Raw genomic sequence first — 12,096 nt, 5'->3', positions numbered from 1 at the left:
TGTTGTGGCATTATTTCATTGTGTTGTGGCTTTATTTCATTGTGTTGTTTGGCTTGATTTCATTGTGTTGTGGCTTGATTTTGTTGTGTTGTGGCTGGATTTCGTTGTGTTGTAGCTTGATTTTGTTGTGTTGTGGCTTGATTTCATTGTGTTGTGGCTTGATTTCATTGTGTTGTTTGGCTTGATTTCATTGTGTTGTAGCTTGATTTCATTGTGTTGTAGCTTAATTTTGTTGTGTTGTGGCTTGATTTCATTGTGTTGTGGCTTGATTTTGTTGTGTTGTGGCTGGATTTTGTTGTGTTGTGGCTGGATTTCGTTGTGTTGTGGCTTGATTTCATTGTGTTGTGGCTTTCCATTGTGTTGTGGCTTGATTTCGTTGTGTTGTGGCTTGATTTCGTTGTGTTGTTTGGCTTGGTTTCATTGTGTTATGAACTTATGTTTGCTTTTTAAAGTTTGTTTAAATTCTGGGTCACCGTAAGCACCAGCATTTTTTAACATTTTCACAAAAGTTTTAAGGCCCCCAGAATATTTTGTTGTATGAATATGTGAAGATGCAATATATCAAAAGAAAGAACAGACCCTCTGCTTTTAAACAAAAACCCTGTTTTTTCTAGTTTCATGCATTCTTTTTTGATCAATATTTGAATGTGGGCAAGTTTCATTAAAAAAAAGCAACATTTTGAGCAAAAAGCTGAGAAAACCGTGTTTTTGTCAAAGACAATGTCTGGATTGGATTCACAACGATGATCAAAACATAGATGGAGTAGATCAAGTCCATCAACACCCCTAATGCTAGCACAGTCCTACAGCTCGTCCTGGTCGACAGTTAGACAGTTTTTATTTATATGCTGTTTAAATTTGGTGATCACGTTTTTTTACATATGCTTCTGCTTACGTTTGCTATCGCTTGTTTCTGCTTCTTCTTCACATGTGTTTTGATCCAGAGATGCTGTACTCTTTCAGAAGATGCGTAATAGCGCCCCCTACCGTGTAACAGTAAAACACAGAAAGCCAGATTTTTTTCACAGAAAGACAGAATTTCCGTCAATGGCGGGGAAGTGTTGTTAATTGTAAAATAAAGAGTTAATTGTACTATTTTAATTGTTTTATTGTCTAAATCGTAATTAAATAATACATTTTTTAGGTATGTTCTGTTGTGGGATGCCTGAGCTCACATAAAGCACCATGGGCCCTATCTGGCACCCAGCGCAATTGACTTTGAACACCGACGCATGTATCATTCCTATTTTGCACCCGCGCACAGCGGACTTTTCCCTCCACAGACGCACGTCGGTAAATTAGGAAATGAACTTGCGCTCGCGGGGGCGGTTCAGCGCAAAGAGGAGCGTGTTCCGGCGCAAAACTTCCATGGTGCTATTTTCCAGTTTTAGAAAGCAATTGCGCCATTGACCAGGAAAAAAACAGTCTAAAGACAGTGGCGCGTTGCGCGTTAGTGATATGGTATTTTAAGGGCGCGTGCTTGGCCATAATGTTAACGCGCATCCACTTTGATTCTCTAATATAAACAGATGCAGCAGTTTTCATTTTTGCAAATCATACATTATTACAAGGAAAAATATTAACACACGAGGGAAATCATTGTTGTGTCCATGAAGATGTGAAAAAGATCTATCTAGATTAAAAAAAATAAAAAATCTAGATTAGGCTACACATTTACTACCCAAATTATACGCCTGTTTAACCGAAGCTAATTTGGGTGTGTTTCTCCCATCATCCCCAATGTCACTTCTCTGTGTTTTACGGCCCTGACGAGAACGTTGGCCTCCTCGGCTGTGAACCGCTCCTGGAGTGCGCCGGCAAATCCGCCGTTATAATAGCAATCCGCCATGGAACAAGCGTCTGCTCTTAAAGGGAATGTGAGAGGACGCTCTGATTGGTTTATTTCACGTTACGCCCAAACCACACCTATGAATAATGAAGCTACTTCAGACCAACCCCTTTTAGATTTGCGTCGGGCGCAAGAGTCATTTATCCCGCCGGGAAAATAGCAACAGCGCCGGGATCCGCCCACAAAGTTACTTGCGCTTTGCACTTTGACACTTGTGTTTCAGATCGTTAAAATAGGGCCCCATGTGTGTCAGAACCGCTAATGGTGGAGTGTTCCAAATCAGTCACTTATGAGGTTTAATTTCAGTTAATATGTATGTGTGTAATACGTAGATTAAGTCCAGTTTCTTAAATGAAGAACTATCTTTAGCTTTCTTTGAATAAATTATAGAACCACACAAAATGTTGCTTTTCATCTGGCACCAGAGTTTCAGTTTCTCTAGGGCTCTCTCAAAGAGAGAGAGAGAAAGAGAGAGCGAAACGGGGGATTACAGTGCGCTAAATCTCTGCCATGCATTGAGTGCATAATCGCTGAGTGAGCGCGGGCCTGGGGAGCAGATGTCATATGGTTGAGGGGGTAAAGACTCAGGAATTATGTGGAACAACTGCTACACCATTCAAACTAGAGGTGGCTTATATGAGAGAATGTGGGATATAGTAAGAGAAAAATACTGACACAGCAAGAGATATAGGGGATGCCCAGTGATCTGAGGAGAGTCGTGAGAGAGCAGTAAAGAGAAAGATAGAGAGAGACAGAAATAAGGATTAAAAGGTATAGCCCATGAGGATTGGGGATTACCTCATGACAGGAGCTATAAGGCCAAAGCTTCATGCTAAATGATGAAAGAGAAAGAGACTCTTTTTTTTATGTAAGGTATGTATTGTGCAATATTTTACTGATTTAATGGGGAAATTATAAAAATGAAGTTCTATGACAATGTTGATACATTTGGTCTTGGCGGAATAGATCTACTGCTGTTATTAGACTGTTAGCAAGTACGGGACTTGCTACTACAATACATACACGACACGCTGTGGTGAGCGTGTAAGAAATGCTGTTGCTGTACAACATAGCGTACATGAATTACCTGTAACACATCTATACAGGTGGAGCTGGAGAAGGTGGAGGGTTTCTGAAAGCGTGCTGCAAACTGCTACAGCAAATGCTAACCAAGTATTTGAAGGTTGAGCACACAAGCTCATTTGGCTACTGATACAGCAGGATCCAATCAGCTGTGCCATACAGAGAATATAGTGATTGCAAGCAGATTGAGTTAAAGGTACACTGTGTTAGCCTGGCTCCGCCCTCCTACGTACTTCCGCTCAATTTTAATTTTCCTTCAGTACTAGGTCTGGGATTGTGGTGTATTCTTTGGTTTTCTGAAATCAAAATTTCACCGGTCCAATCAGCGAACAGAGGGAGTGTCTGAGAACGATGACGTTGATGCCGTCCATTAGTTTGAGTAGTAGTTTAGTAATGGCAGCGGAGAAAGATGCACGCAAACACTGATCACTACACAGCATTTGCGGCAGATCCGAACCGAGCGCCGTGGCGTATTGTTAATGATTAGACCCAGCTTCGACAGTTGACTGAATACATTATCACTGTCCTTAGTGTCAAACATAGGCGTCGATTTCGGTGGGGACGCGTACCCACCAGGTTTCGTCATGAGTCATTTTGTACCCACCACTTTTTTTTATTTTTTTTAACCTCGAGCTCAATTTAGTCGTTCTGCTGCTGCACTGGGTACACACTTCTCTGTTCATAACACTGCAACAACTGTAACATTGGGATACGTTTGAAGGGAGGGGTGGTTGGGCACGCGGCATGAGAACCGTGGGGACTCAACCCACAGCCGCTCCGCTGCCCTGCTGAAAATGTGAAGTAGAAACGCTTAATAATGTCAGATAACAGCCAAAATAATTTGAATTTGGGTTAGATTTTTTTAACCGTTTTCAGTGGTTATGAGGAGCAATATGAGAGAGAAATTTGGTAATCATTGTTTAGGTAAATGAAACCACGCCATGTCATATTGTCAACATGGTACTTATGAAGCAGAATAGTGGGTCATATGTCTAATGCTTTTTGAAAACTTAAGGTTTTTTTCTTCATAAAACGAGTCGGACATTGTTTATATAAAGTTTTATTTATTTACATTAGTAAGCTACAGGACATCGTCTTTCAAAACATGACCTGCGCGAAAGAAAAAAAAAAAAAAAGAATGCGTCACTGACTGTACCCAGCATATTTCAAACCAAACTGACGCCCATAAATATACATTTAGAATTTGTAATTGTTCCGTGAATTCTTAAATTCGAAGAACAAAACCTGCAGCTCTCGTTGACAGACATCTTATTCTAAACACAATCCTCTGATCATTCGGATACGTGTTTACGGCCGGTTCAGGCGCATGACATACGTCATGAACAGACGTTAGCGATTGGTTATGGCAGATCCTGAGTGGCTCTGGGCAGATCCAATAGTTTTAAACTTCAACAGAGGACCCGCCTACAAGGAAGTTAACGCTTTTCAATGGAGAGAGGCCAGGCTCTCTGTACAAATGAAATGTACGAGAGTCTGGTAGAACCAGGCTAACACCGTGTAGGAATTTCTCCCATCTAGTGGTGAAATTGTATTTTGCATTCAAACGAATAGTGCCCTCTAGCGCCTCGCTTTTTCAAATACATGTTGCAACTACGGTAGCCGTTATGTACCAAGAAGTTATGACAACATCTCTGAATGAAAACGCATTGTGGAAACGCGTTGAGGTAGCCTAAGGCTTTTTTCTCCCTCTTTGTTATTATAGTTTTTCAAGATGGCGTAACGACATGGAAGCCTCCATGGACTTACCAGTCCAATGTAAATAAAGATAAGAAATTCTTCGCGTACGAGGATAAGTCGGATCATTGGCAGAGGTAATTTTACAGGACATATTTATGAATAAAGAGATTGATTTTAGCTAATAAAATACTTAAAAAACTACACAATGTACCTTTAAGGACCCAATAGCCTGCGCCATCTAGAGGTTCATGACATAACTTTGTATATATCTGCTTATGGACAAATTCTAAGGCAGGAGAATGCATTGAAACATGAACTGTACTTTCTTGACGTGCGAGAAACAAACCTCACTGGTTCTTATGGAAGCTCAACCGTGCTTGCTTGAAGCATGGGATGTTTGAGCTTCCACAAAAATCAATCAAGGTACATTTATTTCTACAATTAATTATACAAGGTACCGTTTATTATATTTTATGGGTTCTGTGCATTGTTCAATGTTTATATGACACAACAGTGGAACACTCGCAGAACCCATTTGAACCATCTAACAGTAAAGATTGAGGGAGATTGCAATCAGGTCAGTAGAACTGGACTTCATCAGGTCAGTAGAACTGAACTTCAACAGCATGAATCAACAATTGAAAGGTAGCTGAAAAGGTATCCCACAATTTCTTTCATCAAGCTGTGCTAGAAAAGTGTTTTTGAACGAGTCCTGACCCCCTTCTTCTACTAACACTTCTGAAGGGATGCTGATGTTCTTCTCAAAACTGCAGACATGAAGAGGTTGGTTAAAAGGACTTCCAGTTTGTCCCAGTTCTGCTTTAAGAGCTTTGTGTTTATGAGTGACAATGAAAACTGTGTTTACTATTGAATACCTTCTGAGAAATTAAAGCTAAAGTCAAAATTTACTATTTTCTCTTAATACACATTCCTGGTTGCACTTTAAATAATTAATTGGAGCAAATAACTCCAAAGAAAAAAGCGCTTAATCATTAATCAAATGTACTGTAATAACTTGCTCTTCAACTGAAACGAAGGCTAATGCTTAATGTTAACTAATATCCATTCCAAATAGCAAATGGCATTGTTTTAGCACACTCTGTCTCCATCCTGGTATGCATATCTCACTGAATATCCTGTTTCACTCAGAAAGATATTATGAAACTAGAGTGGGCTGCAAACAGCCATTCACATTGACTTTCACAAGTACAAGAGTATTTCAATATAAACCTATCTGAAGCCAAAAAGAGAGGAGAATAGGAAAAAGGAGAATGCAAAAAGAGAATAGTAGTACCTTGATATGTTTGACTCCACAACTCACAAGCTTGCTTTGCTGATACAGGTCCCATGATATGTCAAATATCTTTATGAAACAGAAAAAGAAAAGTACAGAATGATGTATTATATTAGAATGTATTTTCTGAAGTATATGAAAAGTGTTATGCTGCCTTCAAGCACTTTTAAAATTACAACTTGCAGGTTTGTAAATCGTAATAATAACATGATGGTGCACTACTATTCTGAAGGATCATGTGACACTGACGACTGGAGTAATCGCATCACAAGAATAAATTAAAAGTTAAAATAGAATGCATTCACTTCAAATTGTAATATTTCACAATATTAATTTGGTTCATGTGCACCTGTTTCATAATTATGATCATTCTGACGTAGGTTGAAGTCAGCTGGACTCATGGTTACAACACACACGTACTTTATAGAAAAGTATTATTTAATCTGTTTGAACTATTTTTGTATTACAGAATCAGAGAAATCAGGAAAGAAGTGTGCAAATGTGTGTTTTGGCCCCAAGTATGTACTATAATTTGTTGCAGTGTTAATTTATGTAAAATTAAATTAATTCTATCAGGTCCACTTCCAATTAGTTTACAGTTTGGATTAGCAATAGCCTTGCATGGATAAGAGCAGGGAGCGCAGAGATATAACCCCCGGTGAACAGAACCGAAGCAACATTAATGATATCTGCAATCATGTTCTTGAAGACAATGACATTAGGGAATGTCAGAGGCTAAATCCTGACTGCGGCCCAGAGGAGGAGCTGGGGATGGTGGAGGTAATTAACTCCTCAGCAACACAATGAAAGCAGCTTCCTATTCAACTTGAACAGGAATGCTGTGATAGGCATTGTATTCCTATAAGTAGACATGGATCAGCTGAGCGTAACATATGACTTACTCAGTGCAGCCTGAATGTAACTAAATGACTGAAGAAAGGCTGCTAGAAATTGAGAGGACAAAAGAAACATTACACTGCCTGTCTACTGTGTCAAATGATGTGCGTGTGTTTGAGCTCTTACCCGGTCTGTGTGACCAGGAGCAGCAGCCAGAACTTTCCCCCGTCTCCAGTCCCACACACAGATTGTGTTTTTAGAGTCCAAGCCCACAGACACCAAACACTGTGAAGACAACACAGAAAATATATAATAGGATAACTATAAAAAGATGGCGAAATCAATATCAATACTCAGGGTGCGATTTGTGAAAAAAACAGAGGGGGGGGATGTTTTGAAACATTTTTATTCATAAAAATAAATCATGAGAACATAAACTTCATCACTGCATTTGCAGGAATTGTAAAAAGATAAAGACAGACAATAGAAAAGACATTATCTGTGTTAGCAATTCGCCTTATTCGCGCAAACTGGACGCGTAAATGAGGCTCGCGTCTACCGCACCGCGCTAAACACCGCGCCGCAGGACCTCTAGACGCGCGTAAACGCCTCTTTACATTGACTTAACATTGAAATCACTCACGCCAGACACTCAAGAGTGAGTGAGTAATCATTTTAAAATAAAATTGACTTTAATCAAACCACGGATCCGTGATAAGTATTGTGATCCGTCTCGCCAGTAGTGTAGTAGCACTATGATCACTTTGAGGGGGGGATACATTTATCCCCACCGGGTGTGTATGTGAAGTTTTAGCTCAAAATACCCCACAGATATTTTTATATAGCATGTTAAAATTGTCACTCTTTGAGGGTGAGCAAAAACACACCGTTTTTGTCTGTTCCTTTAAATGCAAATGAGCTGCTGCTCCCGGCACAGGGGGCGGAGCTACAACAGCTTGCACTCACACAGACAGACATGCACTGAACATTTTAAAAACGTTTAGCCTTTTATGTTCAAACTGAAGTCGGACAATGATGGAGAGACTCAAGAAGAAGTCTAGAAGCAACAGGACATGTCTGAATGGTTAGTTGGTGAATTTATGTAGCTTATGTGTAGTTATCTTCTAGTCATTGATCAGCATACTCTGTCATGATAATCTATAAACCGTGTTCCGGGGGCGGGGTTTATGCAAATTCTAGTTTTGTGATGTCACTAACCGGGAGGAATGTCGTGTAGTCCCTAACAGTCGTTTGTTGTAGTCCTTAAAATGCAATTTCTTTAAAAGAAAGTATCTCCCTTTGCTTTGAACTTTGAGCGTTTTAACTTTGCAGATGTTGTTTATGCTCAAACAGCAACATTACACACTAACTAAAGTTAGAAAAGTGAAATCATAATCAACCACCCCTTTAAACACTGCAAGCAGAGGATTTGGAGCAGGAACTGAACTCTACAGGTAGGAAGCCCTCCTGAAGCAAGGTTGGCTATGCCTGCTGTAAATTGTTTATTAAACAAAGGCCGAAATGTGCTTGTGGCCAGATTGTCAATCAAAGTAGTCTATTTTGCGATCGATTGGCTTTATGGAAGGTTTTGGGAGAGTTTCTTAGATCACATGCTGATCAAATGTCATCATTACCTCTGTTAGCCTAAAATGTCTTACAGCTTGTTCACACCAAGTACGATAACTATAATGATAACTAACTATACAGTTTTAATAATCATTGTAATTCAACAAGAATAGCGAAGTCCACACCACAACATTAATCAGTGTTTGGGAAAGTTACTATTAAAATCAATGCGTTACAATATTGCGTTACTCTTGGGTCAGCAATGGCCTTGAAGTGAGTTTTAAGAGACATTAAATATATAAAGCATATTTGTATTATTTAACATATTTAAGTATTGCATGTTTGCATAATATTCTGAGTTTGCATTTCTGTTTTTATTCATTTTTAGGAATACTGAATCTGTTTTTGTACAGTGAGAGTAAATGCATGCTTACATTTAGTCTAGAACTACAATAAGCATCATGTTCACACAGCGCACATAATAATAACGCCTCTCCACTTACTACAGATTTCTCTCAATATGGAGACAAGAGAGTTGTCAGTCCTCAATACAAAGTAAAGCAAGCTGCATTACTAATTTGAAAAAGTAACTCAGATATTTTTGTACATTTAAAAGTAACGTGTGACTACTCGTTACTTGAAAAAAGTAATCCGATTACATAACTCAAAAAAGTAATCTGATTACATAACTCAAAAAAGTAATCTGATTACTTGTAATGCGTTACATTGCCAACACTGGCCATAACGATATTGGCACAGAGAAACGATATCGTTGGAATCACTTTTTTTCATGTTTTTTTTTTTCAGCTGATGAACAATAAAATCATTGGCAGCCAATCAGAATCCACTTGGCTTTAAAGATCTCGGGCACTTAAAGCTATTATTGGTTTTGAGCATTTAAACAGTTATTTCAATATCATCTGTTGGTGTGGATGCTAATGCAGTTAACATTATAGTTAACTTATGTTCACAGTTATCATTATTGAACAGGCCTTTAACATTGTAACACACATATGAATCTGTTACCAATATACTTCCTGATAACTATTTGAACTAAAACTGCCAGAAGCATTTTCCTCTCAAACTGTGCACAAATCATGTGTAATCTTCCCAAATGTTGTTTGCTGAAGGGACCTCATTAGTTCAGCATCCCTTTGATGTGAGTATGTTGTTTTCCCATCAAACCTGATGCGCCAGTTCTCTTCTAAGGTTGCACCACGCTGGCTCCGGCTAAAACAGAGTGCCTTCAGTCAATTATGGGATGCTAAACCTTTGAGGAATTCGAGAAGAAAAGTGTTGCTTTAGACACCCCGGGTCTTTGAGACTGTGTCTTGCCGCTCATCTCTTTGCCGTTTCATCCATCGGTGTGAAATAAATGATGAGGCCAATTTCCTGCTGGAACTCTGCAAATCACTTTCTCAGCTGAAGGGGGGGTTTGATAGGTTAATTCTCTTAGATAAAGTGAGAGTGAGCTAAGAAATGTGAAATGCCAATCTCAGAGGTAAACTTTTTCATTCTATCACTCTATCATCTCCTCCAGTGAGGTAGAGTGCTTTTGATGAATTGACACTGTAACCCAACTCTAATCTTCTTTGGCCTTTTATTATTCAATGTTTAGAATTCAATATATCACATTTACACTGAAAGTATTACACTGCCAGAGTGCCAGTGGACTACAAGACACAGTATTATTATTTGTGTTTTGGATCAAATCAGGCTGGCTGAGGTTTGTGTGCTCCCTGTTGCTAATAAATCAATATCGCACTTACTATGTGTCAGAATTTAAAAATATATAATAATATTAGTATTGTATTTAACAAATAAATGCAATTGCTAAAAATCTTCTTTTTTTTCTGACATTTGCACATTTGACAGTACTGCAGATTAAAATGTATGGATATCAATAACAGTCTAACAATAACATCTTTAACTAATATGGTTTCCAACTATATGGTTTCTATAAAGCTAGGTAGTCAAAAAGCTACTTTTTGTGATACATTTCTATTCTGAATAGTTTAACAATTTCTATACTGATTTACCACAGTATTGATAAACCAACACTAGCTGCGATTTCCTGCTCTCTTCTCTACAACAGAAAATTGACACACACTGCAAGTGTGTGTGTGTGTGTGTGTGTGTGTGTGTGGGTGTGTGTGTGTGTGTGTGTGTGTGTGTGTGTGTGCGTGCGTGCGTGTGTGTGTGTGTTTTAATTGAACAAGTATATAGTCCATTGTGCTGCCTGTTTCATAGCAAAACATGTCTCTGTGTTCTTTTACACACATACAGCTCATGATCCATTGTTTTAAGCATCTTAGAGCAACACACTTAATGTTTGTGTTGTGAGAATGTGCATCTGGGAATTCAACCGTCACCAGTTATGGACAAATGAATTCACTAGATTTGTAATGAGAAGCATTAGTAAACCCGTTATCACAGAAACTTAAAGGTCTGTTTAACTCTTGCAAGTCAAGAAATTTAGATGTAAGCATTGTAAATTTAGTACTGTAAATTTAAAAATATATATAATTAGGAAATATTTTTTATTTTACAGTGCAGTTGTATTTCAAAAGTAATATATTATTAATATATTTGTCTCATAATAATAACAAAAAAAAGAATAAACCCCAATTCGAAATTTTTACTAGTTTTCTAAATGACGTTCGAGTTGTAATTCTTATCACTCGACGTCTGTGATTTCATGTACAGATTCGGACTGGACTAACATCTCTGTTTATTACAGAGGAGGGAGTGTGTGTTTTATAGATGTGGCTGGGACAGAAGGCCATGATTTTAATTTATTATTATAAAAAAAACATTTAAGTAAACTTCACAGATTTATAGCAGTGGCTGTTTAAAATAATTGAGCAGAGAAATCTAGACAAGTAGCTTACTCTTACCTGACACTGATATTAAAATGGACATTCTTCGCAGTTTCCGCCATTTGGCTCTATTTATTAATTGTATATATTATTCTTTCATCGGATACCATCCATGTTGAAACGAAATTAAAGCATGCTGAAGATTGGTGCGCAAACGGTAGCTCAGGTAGGTCAAAAACACACGAGGAGAAGCGTTAGGATAACACAACATCAGCAATCAGAGATATTCGCATTCAGACGGGATTAGATTTCTCAGAGGATCGTTGAGTTTGACGAAAAACAGTAGGTACCGTAGTTTGCGCTGGAATTTTTACAGAGGTTGTGTGAGAAAAACACAAACTTGGCAGATTCGGACAACACAAATTACGTCTGTGAAACATGAATTTCTCAAACGACCCCCTGGCAAACTAGTCCTGTCCGAATAGGGCTTAAGATAATACTGTGTCTGTTTTTTCTCCTTCAACGAAGCCACAGCCGAACTGTTGCAACACAGCAGTGTTGTTTTGTTCCTGAACGCTTCAGTGTTTTAGTGGGGTAAATGATTCAACGTCTCCTTCATAAAGACAGTCTCTTGTTTCAATCCTGAATTAACCAGCATTTTAAATGAACTGATTAAGTGAATTATTCAATGACTTATCCATAAGGAAAGTCACTTCAAGTAGTTCAGCGTTTTTGAACTAATTGATTAAGTGAATAATTCAATGACTCACTCATAAACACAGTCACTTGTTTTGTTCCTGAATAAATGAGAATTTTTTAATCGATTCAATGAATGATTCTGTTTCTGGAATGTGCAAATACAGATACATACATTGAAAGTCTCTTTTGACTCTTGCACTCTTGAATTGCTGTTCAACCAATCAAATTTGAGGCCTAAAATAAGCAAGAAA

At 38.3% G+C, this 12,096-nt stretch overlaps 1 protein-coding gene across 1 annotated transcript in view; it reads right to left on the bottom strand.

The window, feature by feature from the left end:
* eml5 (EMAP like 5) overlaps positions 1-12,096 on the bottom strand; it is a 104,326-nt gene that overhangs the window by 59,170 nt on the left and 33,060 nt on the right. The window contains exons 3-4 of the mRNA XM_079633622.1: positions 6,948-7,046; positions 5,925-5,993 (exon numbers count right to left, since the gene is read on the bottom strand). Of these exons, the coding sequence (XP_079489748.1) occupies positions 5,925-5,993; positions 6,948-7,046 (168 nt within the window). The remainder of the gene's footprint in view (positions 1-5,924; positions 5,994-6,947; positions 7,047-12,096) is intronic.

This window comes from Phoxinus phoxinus (genome assembly GCF_949152265.1).
Source record: "Phoxinus phoxinus genome assembly, chromosome: 13".
Taxonomy (NCBI): domain Eukaryota; kingdom Metazoa; phylum Chordata; class Actinopteri; order Cypriniformes; family Leuciscidae; genus Phoxinus; species Phoxinus phoxinus.
The sequence above is the reverse complement of the archived record's forward strand: the minus strand, read 5'-3'. Positions and strand labels throughout refer to the sequence as shown.